The sequence below is a fragment of the Sinocyclocheilus anshuiensis genome, unplaced genomic scaffold (genome assembly GCF_001515605.1).
Source record: "Sinocyclocheilus anshuiensis isolate Anshui unplaced genomic scaffold, SAMN03320099.WGS_v1.1 scaffold179, whole genome shotgun sequence".
NCBI classification, from domain to species: domain Eukaryota; kingdom Metazoa; phylum Chordata; class Actinopteri; order Cypriniformes; family Cyprinidae; genus Sinocyclocheilus; species Sinocyclocheilus anshuiensis.
In genome coordinates, this window is record NW_015549577.1 from 727,540 (window position 1) to 750,813 (window position 23,274).

Here is a 23,274-nt window from a genome sequence, read left to right on the forward strand (position 1 = left end):
CTGCTAACGCAATGCCCTACCACTGAGCCACAGGAACAATTGTCCTCAAGTTTGAAAAGATGGATCTCAAAATCATACAGTCACTGCTGGAAAGCGGTCAAATATGCAGAAGATGCTGGAAAACCAAAGAATGTGCAGGAGCTGGAGGATTTTTCTGAAGAACAACAGGCAGTTGAACTGGTCAGGACCAACAAGGGACTCATGAACAACTATCACAAAATATAAAAACAGTCGTGGATCATCCAGGAAATGACACGCAGTATTAAAATTCAAGGGTATGGAAACTTTTGAACGGGGTCATTTTTATAAATTCAGTTATTATTTTGTCTTGTGGAGTATATATAAACATCCGTTATGTGAAATAGCTTATTCAAGACAGTACTAAATAAAAAATAACATACGATTTTCATGATCCCTCTTATTTTGTGAAAATTATGAACATTTTGCATATTTTTCAAGGGGTGTGTAAACTTATGTGCACAACTGTATATAGTGTCTGTAGTTAAAGAACAACCACATAATGCAGTACTGTCTCATACATCTAAGGAAAGAAGCTTGATTAAGATGATTGCTTGTGAAATTAGCCTGTTCTCAGACATTACTTTTCTAATTTGCCTGTTGTTTGTAGTTCATTGTTTTAGCCAGTCCTGAGGTAAACGAAAGCCAGCAACAACATCCTCAAAATGTGTACCATGACATCGGTGTTACCAGAAACAAGATTGTGACGGCACAGTTCGAGTGCTATCAGAAGATTATGAAGGACAACAGTCAAGACAAAAGAGGTAGACACATTACATACCTGTATTAGAGTTTTTACAAGACTGAGATCAAGTTGTATTATTATGTGTCCTGACAAAGCTGATATGTGTAATTTCAATGTTAAAACATGTTTAAACACTGTAGCACAAATGTGTTGTGCAAAATTTATAATATATAACAATAATAATTCAATTTGATTTTCAATAACCCCCTCATAGAGTATGTATTGCAAACTGTGACAGTAGTTTTTGTCAGCCTGTCTAATTAGTACAGCAAGAACACACAAAGTCTCAGGTGGCTCATATTCATTCTGTTAGGAAGAGTGCATTTGGCCCCACTGGGTGGCAGGACAGCTGTGAAATATTAGCTCTGTTCCAAAACCTAGTAGAACTTAGCATCCTAAACAAGACACAACTGATTTGGAATGCTTTCCATAGGCTGCAGCACACCTATAGCTCATAGGGGACTAGGTTTTGGAACAGACTGATAGAACTAAGAATAGTGGTAATGAAAATAACAGGAAGTTACAGTTTCCAAGTCTCCATAGAAACCAATAAATGTTTTGGGGTTTTTCCCCCCGTATCTAGCTGGCCCGGTGTGCAACAGGACCTGGGATGGATGGTTGTGTTGGGACGACACAGAGGCTGGTGTCACCTCTGAGCAGCACTGCCCTGACTATTTCCAGGACTTTGACCCTACAGGTGAATATCAGAGTTCAGTATAAGGTTCTTTTCACCTATATAAGGTTCAATGTAAGTGCTTTCCACTCACCTGCCTAATACGTCATTGTCAGTTTTTCCGCTCTATTACCCCTCATTGTCAAATCATGCTAAATTCATAGGCTAAATGGCTATTAAAACGCTTATAAGACTTTTTTTTTGCCCTGAAGTAAGAAATGGTGAATGGATTAGCTTCTTTTCAATATTAAAGACATTTTCATTTTTATTTTAACCACTTAAAAAACATAAACAGAACTAAACGAACACATCCAGACACTTATAACAATAGAAAAAAATACATGAAGAGAGAAAAAGGGGTGATTTTTTTTATTATTAAAAAAATTGGATTAGTATTAAATTAATTCAAATGAATGAATAACATTTTCCACGTTCAATTTTGTATGAAAGTTATTTACTTTCTAACATTAATCTTAAAAATTGCTTGGAAAAATAGCAATAATATATTATAATAAATAAATACTTTAGCTACTATTTTGCTCTACAAAAAAAACCCCAGCAGAAACAGTGCTTTTTTAACAATTTAACCACTTATAACATTTAAATAACCAAACGACAGGACAAAAATGCATGGAGAAGAAAAAAAAGAGGAGAAAAAAAGATATATTCATAAAAAAATGTGTTACAATAAAAGATACAATAAAAATTACAATAAAAAACTATTTAAAAAAAATGTAATTAAAGAATAAATAAATAAAGCACAACATAAATACAAGACAGGAGTATTATGACATACCATGTCTCAAAATGTTGCTAAGAGAAGCAAATATTATCAAGATGTCTGAAGTCTAGACATGGTGAAAAGCTTCAGTCGACAAACAAATGAAGCTGTTCCCTATGTCTCTGGACTCCATACTGATGCTCCTCTTAGTAACACGTTTTGGTTTAATTCTGGTTCTTTGCAGAAATGGTCACCAAAATATGTACAGAAAGCGGGCGGTGGTTCTTGCATCCTGAGAGTAACCGCACATGGACAAATTTCACCAGATGTAATTTGCTCACTACTGAAGGACGCAGGGTATGAGCATGAACACTATAAACACTTGAGATGAATATAAACACACATTTGAATTGGCTTGCAGAATTCAACACTTCATGACTCTATTGTTTGTGTGATTGCAGACCGCAATGAATTTGTTCTACTTGGCGCTAATAGGTCATGGGCTCTCTTTAACATCTTTGTTAATCTCACTAGGCATATTCTTTCATTTCAAGTAAGTGCAAATGTCTCTTAAACTACTGTATTCATGTTTTAACGGTTTATCACAATTATTTATTGTCATTTTGCTATCTTTTTTGTGCTTATAGGAGTTTGAGCTGCCAGAGAATTACCCTGCACAAAAACCTTTTCTTGTCCTTTGTATTAAACTCCATCATCACTATCATTTGGTTAACAGCAGTGGCAAACAACCAAGAACTGGTTCAGGAAAACCCAGTAAGTAGTGTGTACTGACAGTAACTTAGTTCACCAAAAAGAGAATAAAGAAATTGTCATTTTAAATCTGTGAATTGAGAATATTTTACAATTCAAACAATTCTGATTGCGAGAAAAAAGCCAGAATTGTGAGATATAAACTCAGAATTGCAAGGAAAAAGTCAGAATTGTGAGAAAGCCGCAAATACTTTAGTTTTTAACCCATTGGCGGAAAACAAATTTCCACACAATCCTGTATGCTTTTTTTCCCCCTGTGGAAATCAAAATGAGAATTTTTGGATAATAATTTTGCATCTATTGCCATACAATGCAGACTAACCAGTTATTGAACAAAAGGGTGAATAAATAATGACAGTATTTTCATTTTTCTATGATAATTTTAAAGCATTACAGCATGTCACCAATCTGCTGTGCTAATCATCATTAAATGTCCATGTTGCTTCTGTTCAGATCAGCTGCAAAGTATCCCAGTTTATCCACCTGTACATCTTTGGCTGCAACTACTTCTGGATGCTTTGTGAAGGGATTTACTTGCACACACTCATTGTTGTGGCAGTTTTTGCTGAAAAACAGCATTTAATGTGGTACTACCTTCTTGGATGGGGTGAGTTTTCGAATAAATCAAAGCAATTTATTCACAGCATTAATTGCACAAACTAAATCTAACCTCTTTCAATCTCACAGGTTTCCCACTTATACCCGCTACAATACATGCAGTAGCCAGAAGTTATTACTACAATGATAAGTGAGTATACTTGTTCTGTAGCTTTAAGTTAAATTTGTAATTATTATTGCTAATGTAGGAGATCATAGTGAGATTACAGTTTTTGTAATTTGTACTCTTATAAAAATGCAAATCATTTTTCTTAAGATTCTTACCTAAATCCATGTGAAGTAAAGCAATTATTGTACAAAATAACACTCCTGTTTAAGGATCCATATCAAACGTTTGGCTAATCCTTTCTTTCCTAATCCACAGTTGTTGGATCAGTTCAAGCACTTCTCTGCTATACATTATTCATGGCCCTATCTGTGCAGCACTGCTGGTAAGACATCTGGATGTTTTTGTCCTTTTTGTTTCCAAAACGTATCTTTTTGTGGAACATTAATTCTAATCTTTTTGTATTTATTGTGCAAATTACATCCAGAAGTTTGTATTTGCCCATCTGAATTTGTTTGAGTAGCAGAGCACAATGTTTATATGTATCAGTACATCAAAAAGAAGACTAGGATGTTTACTATTTTCCTCCTGCATTATCGACACACTGTTTTCCTGTTTAACACTGTAAAGCTGCTTTGACACCATCTGTATTGTATAAAGCACTATATACAGGTGCATCTCAATAAATTAGAATGTCGTGGAAAAGTTCATTTATTTCAGTAATTCAACTCAAATTGTGAAACTCGCTTCTTTTTCTTCCACACTTTTTCCTTCTACTCATGCTTGGATACAGCACTCTGTGAACAGCCAGCTTCTTTGGCAATGAATGTTTGTGGCTTACCCTCCTTGTGAAGGGTGTCAATGATTGTCTTCTGGACAACTGTCAGATCAGCAGTCTTCCCCATGATTGTGTAGCCTAGTGAACCAAACTGAGAGAACATTTTGTAGGCTCAGGAAACCTTTACAGGTGTTCTGAGTTGATTAGCTGATTGGCATGTCACCATATTCTAATTTGTTGAGATAGTGAATTGGTGGGTAATTGTTAAATGTGAGCCAAAATCATCACAATTAAAAGAACCAAAGACTTAAACTACTTCAGTCTGTGTGCATTGAATTTATTTAATACACGAGTTTCACAATTTGAGTTGAATTACTCAAATAAATGAACTTTTCCACGACATTCTAATTTATTGAGATGCACCTGTAGATGAAGGTGACTTGACTTGATCCTAAAGCGATTTTAAGTTACCTACATCTCACAGAAACTCTCTTCTGACATCTGCCAGCCAGCTGGGATCTTTTTGTTTTGCGTTTGCCATTCATCTTGCCTGTCCTTCCAGGTGAACTTATTCTTTCTGCTAAACATCGTACGAGTTCTCATCACCAAACTGAAAGTGACGCATCATGCAGAGTCTAGTCTGTATATGAAAGCTGTCCGCGCCACGCTCATTCTGGTTCCACTGCTGGGCATCCAATACGTTCTCCTCCCATACAAACCTGGGGGACGCGTTTCTGCTGAAATCTACGACTACATTATGCATATCCTAATGCATTATCAGGTAAAAAGCAGACACATTTGTTTACGGTCACTCTCATTCTAGAATCTTACAGATACATTCAGGGCCCAAAATTAACTTTTTGCCACATCTGCCAATGCCTAAAATATAATTTCAATAAAAAAAAAACAATCATGCAAAATGTATACTGCATTATACAGTATATATTGTATATTGCGATTTTATAAATATACAATACATTCATACATTTGGGGTCAGTATGACTATAGTTTTGAAAAGGGTCTCTTACAAGGGGGCAGTGTGGCCTAATGGTGGGGGGAGTGAATTTACAGCGCTCTCTTCCACCCTCAATACGACTGAGGTGAGACCCTTGAGCAAGGCCCCGAACCCCCAACTGCTCCCCGGGTGCCGCAGCAAAAATGGCTGCCTACTGCTCTGGATGTGTCTGAGTATGGGTCACCATACTTGGCCACATGTCACGTCCTTTCCTTTCCTCTCCTCATCTAGGCTGCATTTATTTGAACAAAAATACAGGAAAAACAGTAATATTGTGAAATATTATTACAACTGAAAATAACTGCTTTCTATTTAAATATATTATAAAATGTAATTTATTCCTGTGATGGCAAAGCTGAATTTTCAGCATCATTCCTCCAGTCTTCAGCTTAATATTTTTGTGGAAACAATGATACAGTTTTTTTTAAGATTCTTTGATGAATAGAAAGTTAATAAGAACAGCAGTTATTTTAAATAGAACCCTTTTGTAAATGTATTTAGTCACTTGATCAATTTAAATTCTTTCTGAATAAAGGTATTATTTTCTTTAAAAAAAATAATAAAACTATATAGAGAACTAAATTTTAAATAAAGAGAAAAAACTAAATAATAAATAACTAATAAATAAATAAACTAAAACAAATAATAATAAATAATAAAGAAAAGTAAATAAATAATTTTAAAACAGCTTCTCACTCAAATTGTTATACAGTATATATTATGAAAAATAAATAAATCAGGGGAAAAAAATATTTTCACTAATGGTCTTTTGGACCTTGCTATACTTGTTGTCACTGGAGTTCTGAAAGTTTAGGCATCCTAGATAAACATCTGAGATAAGCTAAATTTTCCACTGAAGCAAAATTCAGTAAAACAAAAAGATGTTTTCTTTAGTTGATGGTTTATGTTTCATGCCACTTATATCAGAAAGGGTCAGAATATCATTCTAAAAAAAATTGAAAGCCAATATTATGTTTTAGTTTCTAACTTTAAATACTTGCTGAAGTATAATAAATGACTTGCTGAATATTATTTCCACTGTTTACTCTGTATGTTTACTCTGTATTTTCCGCTTGTGGAGTGCTTGATTTTGAGCATAGGTGCATTTATTATTACTACAAGATATGATTTCCCAATCTCTTTGTCTCTTTGACTGGCAGAAGCTCAACAGCCTATAATTAAGTTTACTTTTTCATTAGTGACTTAAAAAGCTTGTAAACCAAATGACAACATCTTTCAGCTCTGTAGATATTAGCCAGAGGAGAAAACTTGTCACTTTAGAAATCCTGCTATTAATTACTCACCCTCATATTGTTCCAAAATGCTATGCCGTTATTTATTTATTTATTTTTCTGTGGTAAACAAAAGAAGAGTTTTCACTCAGGTATTTTACAGTGTAAGTCATTATTCACAGATATTCTTGATCTCAATTGAGTTATACTGAAAAAACAGCTGGAAATAACACAAGGCAGAAAGTTTTTTTGAGGTGAACTATTTATTTACAGAAGCCATTGTTAGGATCAGGTCACTTGCCTCCTAAAAGTCTGACTCTTGAACATTTATTTTGAGATGGGTAGGTGTTCAGCAGCAAGAAAATAATCATCTGTAGTCTGTTGTGAAGAAAACAGCAAAGTGAGAAGCCTTGGACAGCTGGTACTGCTAGACCTAGCTGAATCGGCACAATGAATAATGCAACAAAACAGGCGTGTCATCCCAGATGACTCTCTGTGCACATCAAGAGCACTCGCTCTGCCAAAATGTGTCAAAACACAAGGGAGAACAGTACTCGTCGCCATCTGAGAAACGATTAGTGAAGAGGTTGTGATATAGGAGATTATAGTTTAGCAGTGCAAGATAGCAGTTCATGCTGATTTACTGCTGATGTGCATTTCTGATTTTATTTTTAAGGGACTGTTGGTGGCCACAATCTTCTGCTTTTTCAACGGAGAGGTAAGTGTTTACCCAGCTAAAATGAAAAGTTTCATTCCCCCCATTGGGCGTTAAATGGCGGCGATGGTGGCTATGGAGAGACATTTGTGGGTTAACCTCGCGGCCATCGGGAAGAAAGAGAAAGACTTTCTTCTTGATGCTCCGCTTTCGCCGACCAGAATTTTTGGCACTTCCGTCGAGGCAGTTGTGGAAAGGTTCAGGGAGGCGAAGGCACAATCGGCAGCCTTCAGGAAATTCATTCCCCGGTGCTCCAAATCCTTTTTGAAGGGGGATGATTGGTCTAGGGCTGAGGCTCATAGACAAGATCAGAAATCTAGCATCGCTAACCGCGCCCCTCCTCCCTCTAGGAGTTGGCGAGGAAAGCCTACCGCTGACAGGGGAAGAAGTGATCTCGGGAACGTGCTGAATAAGAGGCGCGGTTATCCTCTGTGTCCCGACGCCCGGCGCGTCCTGATCATCTTTCTCCCTCGACCTCCTCTCCCCCCCCACCGCCTTGTGTTATTGACCACTGCTTGCATCAGGCTCTGACTTTGGACTAATGATGTTTATATATATTCGCTGCAAAGTGAATTTTTTACTGATGGTCTGAAATCTCCCTCTTGTGAGTTTCTGGTCAATAACACAATGGCGGCTAGCCTAAAGTGGACTAGACCTGGTTTAGGGGATCTTTGTATGATGGCCATCTGAGAATGGTCATATTCCAGCCTTGTTGTGGCCGGGTAGGTTTACTGTAGATACAGCCATCTGAGGCTGGCTGTATGTTTATCTGCAATTAACCCTTTCCGCATTATAGCTATCTGTGGATGGCTGTTTGGTAGCGGTGCTGTTGCCACCTTTTGGATTTATCTATACAGCCATGGCTGGTGGTATTGCAGTGGTCCCCTTGCCAGGAGAGATATCTTTTTGAGGATAAGCTGTCTGCAAGCTCGGCCCTACTCTAGTTGAGTGGTGGTTTCTTTAAAAGCCTGTGCCCGGACAGTGCTGTCTCCCCTCTTGGGGTTAAGTAGACAAGCCCATTTCTATGGTCTGGTAGTTCGGTCAGTCCTGCTTCTGGTAGCTCCTTCCTGTGTGACATAGCTATCTGAGGATATCTATGTGTTAGCTCAGTTACCGCTCCCTCTTCGAGGGTCTTTAATAGTGGTCTCCTGAGCCATTGCCTATACAATGCTATCTCCCCTGTTAAGGGAGCAAGTAGATAGTCCACTCTTTGTGGTTTGGGCAGCTTATTCAACTACAGCTACCTGAAGCTAGCTGTGTTTTAATGCAGTTGCACTGAGCCCGCTCCTGGGGTGTTTTTTTTCCTGGATTTCAGCTATCTGAGGATAGCTGTGTGCTAGCTCAATGGTTGCTCCCCTGTTTAGGGTTTTAAGTAGCAGTCTTTGAGCCATTACCTAGACAGTGTTGTCTCCCCTCTTTGGGTCATAAGTAGACAGCCCACTCTGGTGGTCTGGGTAGTTTTTCAGTCAGTTCCCTTCTTACACCTTCCTAAGTACATATATATATATATTTATGGGGCGGTGACTGCTCCCCTTTTTAGGGTCTTTAAGTAGCGGTCTCTTTGAGTCCTTGCCTAGACAGTGCTATCTCCCCTGCTAGGGTAGTAAGTAGATAGCCCACTCTTTATGGTCTGGGCAGCTCTGTAGGAAGGCTGTATAAGCTCTGACACGGATTGAGGACCTCCTTGGTATAGAGGGTGGTTATATTCCAGCCATTGGTATGGCGGGAGGGGCTTACCTGAATACAGCTATCTGAGGCTAGCTGTGCCCCACTATGTCTATGCGCCTATGGAGTGGCCCTTTTTTCCTAGAGCCTATCTATCTTAGGGTGCCTTCACACCTGTAGATCGATTGCTTTGTTCCAAAACAGGGATTAAAATTATTACAATGTTGCTTTTTATTCTTGGAGAGGTTCGCTTTCACACAGCAAAGTTTCTAAACAGACCAAATTTGTTAATACAAGTCACGCGCAAGTAAACTGTTCTCTCATTGGTCAAAGTTCCATGGTTTATTTTCCGGGATTCCATTAGCTGTCACGGCTGTCCATCCGTCAGGATGGAATGACAACAGTTTTGCGGGCTTATTGTTGTTGTTTTTTTGTAGCTGTCATTATATTAATTTATCATTTTGAGCAGGAGTCCAGGATTCATCGGGAAAACATTTTTAAAATGCACCTACTAGGAAGAAGAGCGATAATACGGCATTATAAAATGAAAAAGTGCGCTTTGATTTTGAATGGTGAAGACGTGCTCACCAACAGACATTAACAGGTTCATTTTGAAGTATTAGCAAAACAACAAAGTTAATGCTTTTATACAAAGTATAATTACCCATTATACATTGTGATATAGCCTGGTTCGGCGGTGACTGCTCCCCTTTTTATCTGAGGATATCTATGTGCTAGCTCAGTGACTGCTCCCCTCTTAGGGTCTTTAAGTAGCGGTCTCTTTGAGCCCTTGCCTGGACAGTGCTTTCTCCCCTGTTTGGGTAGTAAGTAGATGGCCCACTCTCAGTGGTCTAGGCAGCTCTGTAGGGAGGCTATCTTATGTCATGTCATTCTGGTCCACAAGCCTTCATAAGACCTTAGGGGCATTGCTATCCGAGGATAGCCATGTTCTAGCTCAGCCAGCCCTTCCTGGGTACGTAGTTATCTGAGGATATCTATGTGCTAGCTTAGTGACTGCTCCCCTCTTAGGGTCTTTAAGTAGCGGTCTCTTTGAGCCCTTGCCTGGACAGTGCTTTCTCCCCTGTTTGGGTAGTAAGTAGATGGCCCACTCTCAGTGGTCTAGGCAGCTCTGTAGGGAGGCTATCTTATGTCATGTCATTCTGGTCCACAAGCCTTCATAAGACCTTAGGGGCATTGCTATCCGAGGATAGCCATGTTCTAGCTCAGCAGTTACTTCCCTTTGGGATCTCTGAGTTCCTTTGGAGGGTTTCTGTTATCCTCTTCAGTGGTCTTATGTGTCCAGGCTAGTTCTGCTCATATAGCATAGCCATCTGTGATAGCTGTGCGCTTAACTTGGGTGGGATGTTTCCTTTATTCGGATTCCCCGTTTCTGCCAAGTTGCGTGAGTGGCCCGTGGCGTCAGTGGCATGGCCCCTTTCTGAGGAAAGGCTTGGTGTATGTATGTCACCTCTTTGGTGCTCCTCCACCAGGTGGACAGGTATACGCCTCAGCACGGCTTGGTTGGATTGTGTTCCCCATAGTGCCCCCTAGGGGGCGCAGCGTTGAGTTCCCTAGAAGGGGAACATCTCGGGTTACGCATGTAACCATGGTTCCCCGATAGGGAACGAGATGCTGCGTCCCCTTGCCATGCCTTCGGCCTGCCTGTTGACGTCTCCTTCAGACAGCTAAGTGGATGACTTATTCGGCAGGTGCCCTTTTATACTTTCGGGAATCCCGCCTATGACGTCATGGGCCAGGTGGGCCAATAGATTGGCATGGTTTCACACATGCTTCAGACCCCAGTCATGCAGACTGCATTCCCCATAGTGCCCCCTAGGGGGCGCAGCGTCTCGTTTCCTCTCGGGGAACCATGCAGAGCAGTGCATTTTGTAACCCGACACATTTTATAATATATGTTTTGAGTTTTGTTTCAGTACTGTTTTAGCACTGATGGCAGACTTAATTTGTCATTAATAAACTCTCAAACTATCGCTTGGTTTGTGTTCCAGAGAAAATAATCAAATTAGATTATGTACATTTGTATAGTAATTATTTAAATTACAATATGCAAAAATATATATTACCATATGGTTAAGCAACATCCCGTGTTATTTTAGTATCACTGAGACACTATTATAGCAATCATTTTGTTGTTTTTGTCATTTTTATTAGTATTTGTTTTTTATTGTCTGTATAGTTTTTCTTTATTTTTATTTCAGTGTCCGTTTTAGTTATTTTAGTATCAAGTTAAACTAAATGAGAAATGTTACCTTTGCAACTTTTTATGTAGTTTATTTCAGTTCTAATTTATTTAAATTTTGAGTTTTTCATGGTTTTAGTTTTATATAACTACAAATATTATATTTTGTTGTTTGCTAAATTTAATTATTAATATAAAAAAACAAAAACAACTTCAAACAATGATTAAATTAATGGTATGATTTTGGTCACTACACCCTCCCCGAAATTTTACTATTTTATGTTTTTTATGCACTAGTTTATGTTATTTTGTAAAACTAAAATTAAAAGTGAACTGTTAAAGGCTCAGCCAAGGAGGTAATGGATTATTTATGCTGCATTACTAGTGATTTCTGTTGACTGAGCAGATCATCTGTCCATAACATCCTCAGGTCCAAGCGGTTTTGAGAAGGCACTGGAATCAGTACCGCATACAGTTTGGAAGCACAATCATACATTCTGATGCTCTGAGGTCTGCGTCGTACACTGCATCCTCCATTACGGAGGTCCAGGGCTGTTACAGCATCGACGGCCACACAGAACACTTGAATGGCAAAAACTGCCATGACACTGACAGCAGCACCTTAAAACCAGAGAATCCCTTTGCCTGATGCCACTGAATGTGGCAGTATGCCGCTTTCAAAAATAAATAAATAAACTGTTGGATATAGCGACAGCTGTCACATGGCTGACTTGGACCTTTTTACCCATAATTCACTGCTCTATCTCTCTGAAGGGTGGAGAACAGGCATTTCTCCTAGAATTTACACTGAAAAACATTTTGCTACCTTCATTTAATGTTAAGTGGATATAAGCATTACTGGCCTGGTCCTTGTACTTTACAGTATTTTAGTTTGCGCAACTGCTGTGCGCAGTGGAATTAAGTGTAAATATTCAGTTCTTTTGTCAGATTTCATGTGTAATGCACTTCTTTGTCTTATATTTGTCCCTGTGATGATAAAAATGAATTATAAATCTAATCCAAATGATGACCACACTAATAGGAAATTTATATTTAAAAAAAAACAAAAAAAAAAAACACTGTATGTATGTTGAAACATAAAAAAATGAAGAGTGCCCAAAAGCCAGTGCCACTTTTTCTTTTATAATAATGACTTGGGGTAAATCTTCTATTTTCCTGTGCAGACCGTATTATAACCAATTATTGTTCATCTTGACAATAACTATATTGAAACTTTGAAGATTTAGTATTATTAGTATGCTCTATTTTAGTCGCTAATTTATTTGAAGGATTCAACGTAAATCACAGCACTTCACATCCATTATTTGACACAGATCACAGATAGTGTGAGTATTCTGTATAATAATTCATAAACACCTGTTTTAGGGACCCCTAAAAATGACACTGGAGATTGAACCAGAATTTATGTAACATTTCTAGGTTTAGTAAGAACTCCGTGTGAAGCATTACAGTACAAAAACATGCTTACCACTTTATTTAAAATATATTTCTCAACTTATATGCTTATTTTTTCACAATTAAATTTATACTACACGTGCCACATTTTCAGTGTTTTTTGACTTCATATTTCTTAACATGCTTGTGCTCAGTCATGTATGTTTCTTTACATTGCTTTTGTGAAATAAGGTACAATAATCCGCCACCTAGAGTGTTACTCAGGAACTTTTCCTATAACATGCTTGGAGAGTTTGAGATCTCACTCTCTTGTGTCAAAGGCAGGGATTCCTTTCACCCACTCTACCTAAATTCAATTACATTCCATATGATTTGAATAATGTACCCACTATTCATTTCCTTTGATGTCACAGCGTTACCTAAACTCACTCCATTTTAGACTTCTGACAATCAACAATCCGACAACCAGTTTTCATAATGCTTAAAGAAATAGTTCACCCAAAAAGGAAAATTGCCGTTATTTACTTGCCTTCATCTCCTTCCAAATCCGTATGTGGACAAAAGTAGAATTTCCGATTAATCTGACTCCCCTCTTTCCAAGGATAGCTTGTAGTGGCCACATCTGTCAAAAAAAAAAGTTATATAAATATTACCGCTTCTGACTCATACACTATATTCTAAGCTTTCAGAAGTCATACAATATTTAAATTTTAATCTGTTCATTTTACATGACAGACTGAAATGTAAGTCAGTATTCACTGTGAGTTTTATTATATAAATTGTATATTTTATAAATTATTCTTTTGGATCGGTTCTGTTCAGTGAGCCAATTTATGTGGTTCGCACATATGTGAAAACAAGCTTGCATATTATTTTTGGGTGAACTAATTTAATTCCTGCTTTTGTCCATATGCATATTTAAACTGTGAACAGAATTGTTGACAACGTTACAAATGCGGGAATGTGCTAGTACTAATGATGTAATTATTATATTCTTAGCTGTAATCACATTTGAATATTTTATGGGGGTGTGCATAATATCGCTTTGTACTGCAGACATGATTTGTGTGCATTTCTTCCACCCTAAACAGGAACGTGACTCATTCTGGATTCAGAACAAATCAGTATTAATATTGCAAATCACAGCACTTCACAGCATGTAAACAAATGCCAATCAAACATCCACTGTATCATTTCATCAGGTTTTCATCATCAGACTCAACACAATATTCTTTACCTTGAATGTCATTTATTTTTCATGAATGTGTGCCAATTACTGTTGCTCATAATGCTTCTTCATATTTCTGTTGTGTTGTCTGTGATCATTTGTGTTTCAGTGAAAATAAAACACTCACTGCAGGATGGTTTCATATGTTTCATACACATATTTGCTTGTCGTTTTTTGACCTGGTATTTAAGGTTGTACTTTGTGTGAAAGTAAATTTTGCTTTCCAAGTTGTATTGTGTATATGCTGCTCCTAAATTTAACCACTTCAGATGTTCTTTTCTGTATGAATGTAATTTGTCTTTTGTTCTCTTGAGGTGTATTTATGTAACATTTATTCCATAAAATGTGGGCAGTGTTGCAATCATGTGTATCGTATTATTCTGTAAGTATAGATGATTATTTCAAGTGTCCTGTTGGCGTGTTAATATTGTGTGTTTCATTCAAAGCACTGGGGTGGGGATGAGATGTTGGTCAAAACATAAAAGCACATCAAAGTTTCCACTCTTCACAATGAAGAGGATTGAAGCCAATTTACTTCAATTCCAAGGGCAATCTAATGACGTCCATTCGCAAAGACATGTTCGGCATCAAACATGTCCTTCAACTGCCTTCAATCGAGTGCATTTTTAATGAGGTGGCTTAAGAACACGGACACACAATACTTTAGGAACCAGAAGGACTTTCCTCTCTAAAAGCTAAAGCCAATTTTTCTAGATGACCACTGCTCTGTAAAATAGCGAGTCTAACAACAACTATGCTACATTTCAATCAAATATCTATGTCTGCCTATAAAAAAAGAAAAACAGTATATAGTTATATAGCCAAGTTACTGAAAAATGAAAAGTTGCTAAAATTGTACTCAACCTCAGGCCATCCAAGAGATAGTCGGTTTGTTTCTTTATTGGAAGAGATTTGGGAGAAATGTAGCATTACATCACTTGCTCAACAAGAGATTCTCTGCAGTGAATGGGTGCCGTCAGAATGAGGGTCCAAACAGCTGATAAAAAAACATTACAATAATCCACAAGTTATCCACGGTCCATCAGTTAGCATATTGGGAAGGGAAAAGTTTGTTCACTTCTGGTCAAAGTACCAGTCTATAATACAAAAACGCTTCCTCCAGTGAAAAAGTCCATCCCCTGTTGTCCCCTCACATCAAAATCCACCGATATATTTGTCTAGAACTGTTTTGAACTGTTTTTACTTGTAAATTGTGCTTGATGTGTGAATATTTCTCTCCTGATTCAGACTCGATTACTTTTTCTCTGCAGAAAGCAATATTATGGATAGAGGACTCTTATTACTCTTACTGTATTAGCCAGAAGCAATGGTTTCAAGTTTTAAAAGTCTTGATGGATTTATTTTCAAACTTGCAACTTTTTGCTTAACAATAGCTACATTAACTGATGGACTGGAGTGGTGTGGATTACTTGTGGATTATTGTGATGTTTTTATCAGCTGTTTGGACTCCCATTCGGACGGCACCCATTCACTGCAGAGGATCCACTTGTTGAGCAAGTGATGTAAAATTTCTCCAAATCTGTTCCGATGAAGAGTTAAACAATGGAAAACAAAATGTAAACAGTAAAAATAAGATGATGGTATAGCTGCTTCATTGTCAAGTCAAGTCACCTTTATTTGTAGCGCTGTACACAATACCGATTGTGTCAAAGCAGCTTTACAGTGTCAAACAGGAAAATAGTTTGTCAATAATGCAAGAAGACAATAACAAAGAGTTCTTTTTCCAGCTAAAGTCTGTTCATTGCTGAATTCCTACCTGCTAGTGTAAATTTACAAAAGTAAATGTCTGGACTGCATGTCATCAGATATTTATGAGAACTAAAGGGCATCATGCTGTGAGTAAAGACTACAGAAAAAGTTCTACCTAGGAAGTATTGGCCCACCAGATGTTTCCTCTGACATGCCCCAGTGCAGTATTAAATTGACAAAATATGTTGTCCACCATCTTGGAAAGCATTAAGTAAATGGGGCAATCCCAGAGAGCACTCAGCACTGTCTTTACAAGGCTCAAATGGAAAACAAACTATGAAACAGTTGTATGACAGAACGAAAAAAAAACTGCCTTTGGGACATGAGGCCATCAATATAATTCAGTCTGAAATGTTATACTTTGGTGCCCATTTTCCTGTAGCTTGAACACTGAAGAGAATGCGTTCACATTAACAAGGTTTTTCATTTATTCTGTTCCAACTCAACAGAATATGTTCAGTGTTCAAGCTAAAAGATGAAATCTCTCTCAGCACGTAGCATGGTGTCTAATCAAAGGGAAAGTCCACCGAAACTGAGGGCTGGCGAAACAGGTGGGCTAACATACCAAAGCACTTGACAGACAGGAGATAAGCATTCATTCCTCTGCCCACATGAATGTGTGTTCACTGTATGTTCTGCTTTATCCAAGACTTTCAACAGTGCCCTGCGTCATTGCCTTAAATAAATAGCATGCATCTGTTTTCAGGAAGATACGGCAGGCATGATGAGACGGTTCTGCCAGGTGAGGAATGCAGTTATGATGAGACTAGAAGGATTTTTCACTAAGAAGGTTAAGGGGGCAGGAACCAAAACATTCATAATTTAAGGTTAAAAACAAAGTCAGAGTATTAAAAACGTCACATTAGTACTCTTAATTGTCAACCTTGCCCTCTTTCTTCCATGAAACAGAAAATGAAATGTTAAGCAGAGCAGTCTAAATCGCCATCGTTTTTCTTTGTATAGAACCTAAAACTCAAAAACTCAGCCTAAGATCACAATTTGTGTTTCAAGGAAGAAAAGAAAATACCAAGATTCTAACAACATGGTAAGTAAAAGAGAATTTTCATTTCTGGAAATTAGTTTCACATAAGCAGGAACCATAATATTCAATAAAGGTCATTTAGCTGTAATGAACCGTTTCCATGTGCTTAATATGCTTTTTACAATGTTAAGTCACAATCTATTCCAAATGTATTTTGTGGATATCTTACATCATTTCTGTAATCGATGACAAGGCAAGGACATACAGAAAATGTCGGATAGAAAGGGTATGAAATATGAAAGACTACTTCCAGCTCCAGCTCTCTTGGGAGACTTTGCATATCACACTCACTGACTGCAAATGATGTTGTTTTAGTATATGGGGATAGTTTCATTAAATGCAATGTCTTTCAATAGCTTAACCCCAGAAAAAAAAACACACACACAATACTATACAGTATGTATTGTTCAAAGGCTACCTAAATACAATAAACAGTATTAGGAACTTATATTTCACCACAAAATCATAAGGGAAAAAAAAAAGCAAAATAGATATTGCTTACACAAAATACAGTAAAGGCATTTCAGGAATATATATTTTAGATTGTGAATTATCAAATTCATCACAATTAAGTATACCTATACACAAATTCTCATTCTCAATGAAAAACAACAACAGAAACCTCTTCATTCTTTACAACAACCCTTATTGTTATGTAAAGCAAAAAACTTTACATATTTGGAAATCATGGTGGTATCTTTATAAATCATAGTATTGCAGTATTTTTTTAGTGTAATAAACCTGGAGGGATCACGGTAATGAGAATTTGGTGGGAAAAGAGCTTAAAGATCATTCAAACAGACATTAACATAGACATTTGGACATGTTTTTGTCAGATTCACCAATGAAATATTTATAGAATATAAACAGTAGCATGATTAAAAATCCTATTTCACGGCCTATGAAAAGTAATGCTGCTGGAATATGAATTTAATTATTAACACTTTGTGATGATTTCTCTATCATGATATTTTGAATGTTTAATCATACAGCACAAGCCTTGACCTATACAAAATAAAAATGCAACCTATATTTTCCACTGCTGGCATACAAAGCTTAAACAGTGTAGAGATCAGTGTTGTAAAACTGACTTCATTTAATAGTTACCTTGGATACCTTTTAGCACTGCTGGGCCAAAATCAAATAAATGGAAATTGAAAAAGAAAAAGAAAAGCAGGATATTAACCAAATGCATTACAGTAAGCCACATCCACACATTCAACATGTAACCTTGAAAAGAGTGTTTGTACGCACCTGAATACTTCACCTAATCTATCTATGTTGATCTTTTTTATTTTTCCTTAATTAATCTATTAAACTGTCTTGATATTAACATCTCAAATCTCTCATTATGGAGATGCAACAACATTAGCATCCATGTTTCAAGATTACAGTTGGCCCTAAATTACCTAAATAGCAGGCTGGCCAGACTAATGGAATATAACACAGGGTGTAGGCTGCCCAAGGCCAATGTCACCTGCATTTAGCTTCAAAATATGATGAAAACATGCTTTTTACCAATTCACAGGTGGGTGAGTAACACTCTCTCATCCTCACGCATTCATGCGCCTAGGGAAAGTGAAACAGCGAATGGAACTCACACATAGAAAAGCCTATTCTTCTATTTGTTTATTTCTCTAATTGCACATATTCTTACATCACCAAAAATTATTATATTGTTGAAATGATTGCACATTTTCTTAAAACGATCATGACAAAAACAACATTCACGGTTCACTGCAACGCACATGTGACTGGCATTACATACAAATCTGCTTTAATTTCAATAGTGTAAACATTGCCATCTAAATATCCATTAAGATCAATCACATTATTTCATCTGGGAATATTCTGAACGACAGCATAACTTTCACTACAGCATAAAAGTCACTAACTAGACATCACAATAAAAATAAGACTCCAAAAAGACCCTGAAGGGACATCTATGAGAACATCCTTGGGTAGGAAATTGCAATTTAGCTGCACTGTTAAACTTTGAACTATAGCATTAACCTGCTGACATATGGCCAAGCTAAATATATGACTTCATGAGAAATTGGTTGACTGAGGACTACATCCAAAAAAGGCCGGAAGGAAATAAAAAAAAGTTCTATTTTATTCATATTAGTAGGGGGTGTTCAGTTTCAAACACATTCATGACGAATTCTTCAAAATGTATAAATAATTCAGGATCACCAAACTCAGACAAATTGTTTGACTTCAAAGTACATACTATGGTGTCCAGAAGCCCATTGCAGCCTGGGACACAGTGACCTGGGCAGTACAAATTTGTTCCGGAAACAAAGGCGCCAAACGTGTGTTTGTTCTATCTAATCAAGCTCAGGAAATGGACATACAGAGAGAGTCTTTACTCAATGAAAACAATCACTATGACCATCCAGACTGGTCCCTCCTCAGGAATGCTACCAGGATTTTATGGGAGCTGACTGTTCACTTGTACAATTTCCAGTTATCTGTAAAGTAAACAAGGCATTTGAATACGAGCTTCTTTCAAGGGAATAAGGGACTGTGGTGCTTTTGATGTGATAATGTAGTTATATCACTTGTTCAACTTCGAAAAACACACTGTTTTCAAGCAGGGCTAGTTTGGGACATCCAGACTCAGTTACAAAAAATAAATAAATAAATAGGGCAATACAAAAGAAATGGAGAAAACAACAACAAAAACATAATTGCTATTAATAAAAATAAATAATTACCACATTGTTGTGGTGTCTTACAATAAATAAATAAATAAATAGGTGTAGTTTACGCAAGCGCCGGAAGTGATCTCTCGCGCGTATACGTCACTCATTGTTTACACAGTACACAGTCATTGTAGGTACGACGGCTAATCAAAATGGTACTTACTTGCGCTTATCCGGATTGTTCAAACCGACTTAAAACTAAAAGGTTACGTTCTCTCGCGCGAACTCATTCGGGAGTGGTGACTTTCCACGCATTCCCAACTTCTGAGCCTGCTCGCCTGAAGTTATGGTTGATTGCTCTTCGGCTGGATATCAACACACCCATTAACGTAAACTACGCCAGAACGCGTACACACCTCACGCACCGGATGCCGTGCGCGCGCTCAAGGAAGTTGGATATAGTGGTGTATTAGAGGTAAAAAATGATATAAATACTGTTCGGTTTTGAGCAACTTGGAGTAAAGTATAACATTTCCTCCACAGATTTTTTAAATACCTTTAAATTCGGCATTTCGCAGTCTCTTTTATAGCAGGACAAACTTTATTTCAAAATTGATCAGAACTGGAAGAAGCCATGATTTCTGACAGTTCTCTTAAAGAGATTAATTTGAAGTTTTATGCTCTATTGCTCTACTCTGACGTCTCAGCTTATAATTCTCTGAAACTGTTGTGGGAATGGGATCTGGGGGTATCATTTAGGCCGGCAGATTGGACAAAGATCTGTCATGGAATTTTTCCAAATTGTACCTCAATTTCTTTACATGAACAAAATTTCATTTTTTTTCATAGGATCTATTTTACACTTTTTCGACTTCATAGGATGTTCCCTAGTTGCTCAAATCTTTGTTTTAAATATAAGACATTCAAGGGCACACTTTTTCATTTATTTTGGTCCTGTGATCGCATTCAGTCATTCTGTGATCCAGGAGATAACTGGTAAAAAAAATCATACTGTTCCCTTCATTTTATTTGCTGAACCACTCCTGGAAACATTTTTGATGCAGACACTAAATCTTTATTAACAATCCTTTTATTTTTGGCAAAAATTATAAAAATGAAAATAAAGTATTTTATTGAGGTGGTCTACACCCCAGATTCCCATGGTCATCATATGGATATCCCAGTTGTCAGTTTTCTTTCCTTTGGAGAAACATATCATCCAAATCATAAATTAGACAAATTCTGGAGACTTTGTAAACCTCTTCATTCTTTACAGGAACTCTATTTGCTTGTTTCAGGAGGACTATATGCCGTTCTCTCTCTCTTTCCTTTTCCTGTTTCAATTATAAAATATATACTATAACATTTATTGTTAATACATGTACATGCATATATTTATTAAATTATTACTACTCCTATTATCATTTATTTATTTTTAAATGCATTTAGTCCTGATGCCCTCTACATAGGTTTAAAAAATAAATAAAATAAAAGTATTTCCTGTACAAGTCAACCATTTTCAAAAACCAAGAAGATGAAGTTATGGCAAACCCTTGAAGACATTCAGAAAAAAAGACAGATGTCCCCTACAGAGGAAAAAAAAAAGTGAAGGGCTCCCAGAAGGATATGTGATTTCAATTAGTTTTTATCCTTGCAATGCCTGTCGGGTGATCTGCTCAGTTTTAGCAATTTTCACATGGTACAACAAGGGAGCTTTAATCAGGGAACGCATAAGTGAGATTACGCAGAGGTTCCCATAAATGTTTGGAAAGCAAGACTACAGATCCATGAAAAATGCACACTACACGCAGCACGAATACAAGACTGACAGTCTGGAGTGTCCCATTTTCTGAACCGCCACAAATGATCCTATTTGTCCAGATGAACGAATGTAATATAAGAGGTGCTGCGCAGTCATTTCACAGTTGACGTCAAGAGATGTGAAAATGCGTCACACATGGACAGTACAACATATTAAACCTCAGCTATTTACAAAGTGACTGAAACTGTGTCCCACAGCAACCGAGTTTGTGGTGTTATTGATCCTCAACTGATCCCCCCGTGTTTGTGCACCCAGTTTATTCCGAAAGTAATAAACAAGGAGTTAATGCTGTTGTCAGATGTTTGACCTATGCATTCTGAGAAATCGTGCCTCTTCCCAGGAGAGTCCATAGTGGACGCAACAAGGACAGGTGCTGTTATTTGAGAGCCTGGGGTGTATAGGCCACAGCTGTGAGGGAAAGAGCCCAGTGAGCATGCAATGCTTCTGGGAACATCCTGTCGTAGTTGTCTGGGCGCAGCGAGAACTCAGACAGCCAGAATGTTAGCTACATTACAGATCCTTTGCATCACAAATCCAGGTTCAACCGAAAACAACTGAATTTGGTCAGCAAAAACTACTTGTGCCATGCTAATATTTTTGATAATTATAAAAAACAGAATAAATGAATAATATAAATACAGATAATTAAATTTAGAATAAATTAACTCAATGATTAAACTCAAAAATAAACAATTAAAATAAATAAGTTAGAATACATTTAGAAAAATTTAAGACAAACAAACATTTTTTTGGAATAAATAAATGTAGGATAAAAATACATTTAGGATTAATAATTTAATAATAAATAATTTAATAATAAATAAATAAATAAAAACAATTTAGGATTAAAAAAATGCAAAATAAATAAATAGTTAGTAACGCAGAAATGGGGTCAGTCAGATTTACATGGAAAGTCGTTCCATCACTGGTGCCAACATGCTTCACTCAGCAAGCCTGGTGATGATTGCTGGGGTTAGACCCCGCATGGTGACAGGTGTATCGTATCTGCCACTCTCTAACGGGAAGTGAAAATCCCTGGATAAAGCCAGGACATGTAACCAGAGCTTCTCTTATACAGTGGGTACGGAAAGTATTCAGACCCCCTTAAATTTTTCACTCTTTGTTATATTGCAGCCATTTGGAAAAAAAATTAACAAATGATTTTAGCAAATGGCTGCAATATAACAAAGAGTGAAAAATTGAAGGGGGTCTGAATACTTTCCGTACCCACTGTATGTGTGATTCAGTGTATAGCTGCTGAAGCCTTTGTGCAGGATTTGCATTATAATGTCCTCATGCATTTAAAAGGCTGGTGGGAATCAAGACACAGGAAGAGTAGTCTTCTGTAAGGTCCTTGAGAGTAGCCTGAGCTACATTAATTGTGTCCTCACTGAGTCTAAAATAAACCTGTCAACCGCCCACTGAGAGGAACTCATGCTAATGCTTCCTGCAAAGAAAATCCATTAAAATGAACATTACTAGCATAGACAGTCTATTCAAAAATCAGATCTTTAGGACTGACTGCACACACTGCCATTTTGCAGATGATGAAATCAAATCCACTTCTTCAGATAGTGTGGTCAATATCCTATATATAAACACCGGTTGCCATAGTAATGATATAAGTGACAGCAAGAGACATGAGAGAAGCTGTCATTGTGGAAAAGGATTGAAAACTGAAACGTTTTCTCTTCTCATGCCCATCATGACAGCGTTGAGCTCATTGTCCTTCAGACAACATAAGCAGCAAAAGCATTACTGTACAATTTACACATTTATATACATGCTATGTTGATCACTATGTGATCGACATATGCAAGAGAAAATGAGACAATGCAGACACTACACTATGTCACATCCCAAAATAAGATAGAAAAAAAATCCTACTCAGACTGACATTGGAAGGAATGAAACTAATCAATTCTCTATAATTAATCAAAGAACTGGTAAAATCACAAAAACCAAATCACAGATTAATTTGAATTATTCAAAAGTGTCTCTAGTAGCCTCAGCTTGGCATTTTATGTTTTTTTGTATAAATAAATTTGTATAAATAAATAAATGATATATACATACACACACATATCACATACATACATACATAAATATACAGTGGGTATAGAAAAGAATAATAAAAAAAATAATAAAAAA

General features: G+C 37.0%; 1 protein-coding gene across 2 annotated transcripts in view; it reads left to right on the forward strand.

The window, feature by feature from the left end:
- Positions 1–12,243, forward strand: part of calcrla (calcitonin receptor-like a) — a 36,938-nt gene extending 24,695 nt beyond the window's left edge. For both annotated transcript variants that reach the window (XM_016445622.1, XM_016445621.1), the window contains exons 3-13: positions 629–782; positions 1,347–1,460; positions 2,402–2,514; positions 2,619–2,710; positions 2,805–2,931; positions 3,382–3,535; positions 3,616–3,676; positions 3,911–3,977; positions 4,933–5,151; positions 7,294–7,335; positions 11,628–12,243. In XM_016445622.1, the coding sequence (XP_016301108.1) occupies positions 629–782; positions 1,347–1,460; positions 2,402–2,514; positions 2,619–2,710; positions 2,805–2,931; positions 3,382–3,535; positions 3,616–3,676; positions 3,911–3,977; positions 4,933–5,151; positions 7,294–7,335; positions 11,628–11,846 (1,362 nt within the window). In that variant the 3' untranslated portion in view covers positions 11,847–12,243. The remainder of the gene's footprint in view (positions 1–628; positions 783–1,346; positions 1,461–2,401; positions 2,515–2,618; positions 2,711–2,804; positions 2,932–3,381; positions 3,536–3,615; positions 3,677–3,910; positions 3,978–4,932; positions 5,152–7,293; positions 7,336–11,627) is intronic.
- The last annotated feature ends 11,031 nt before the right edge of the window (positions 12,244–23,274 follow it).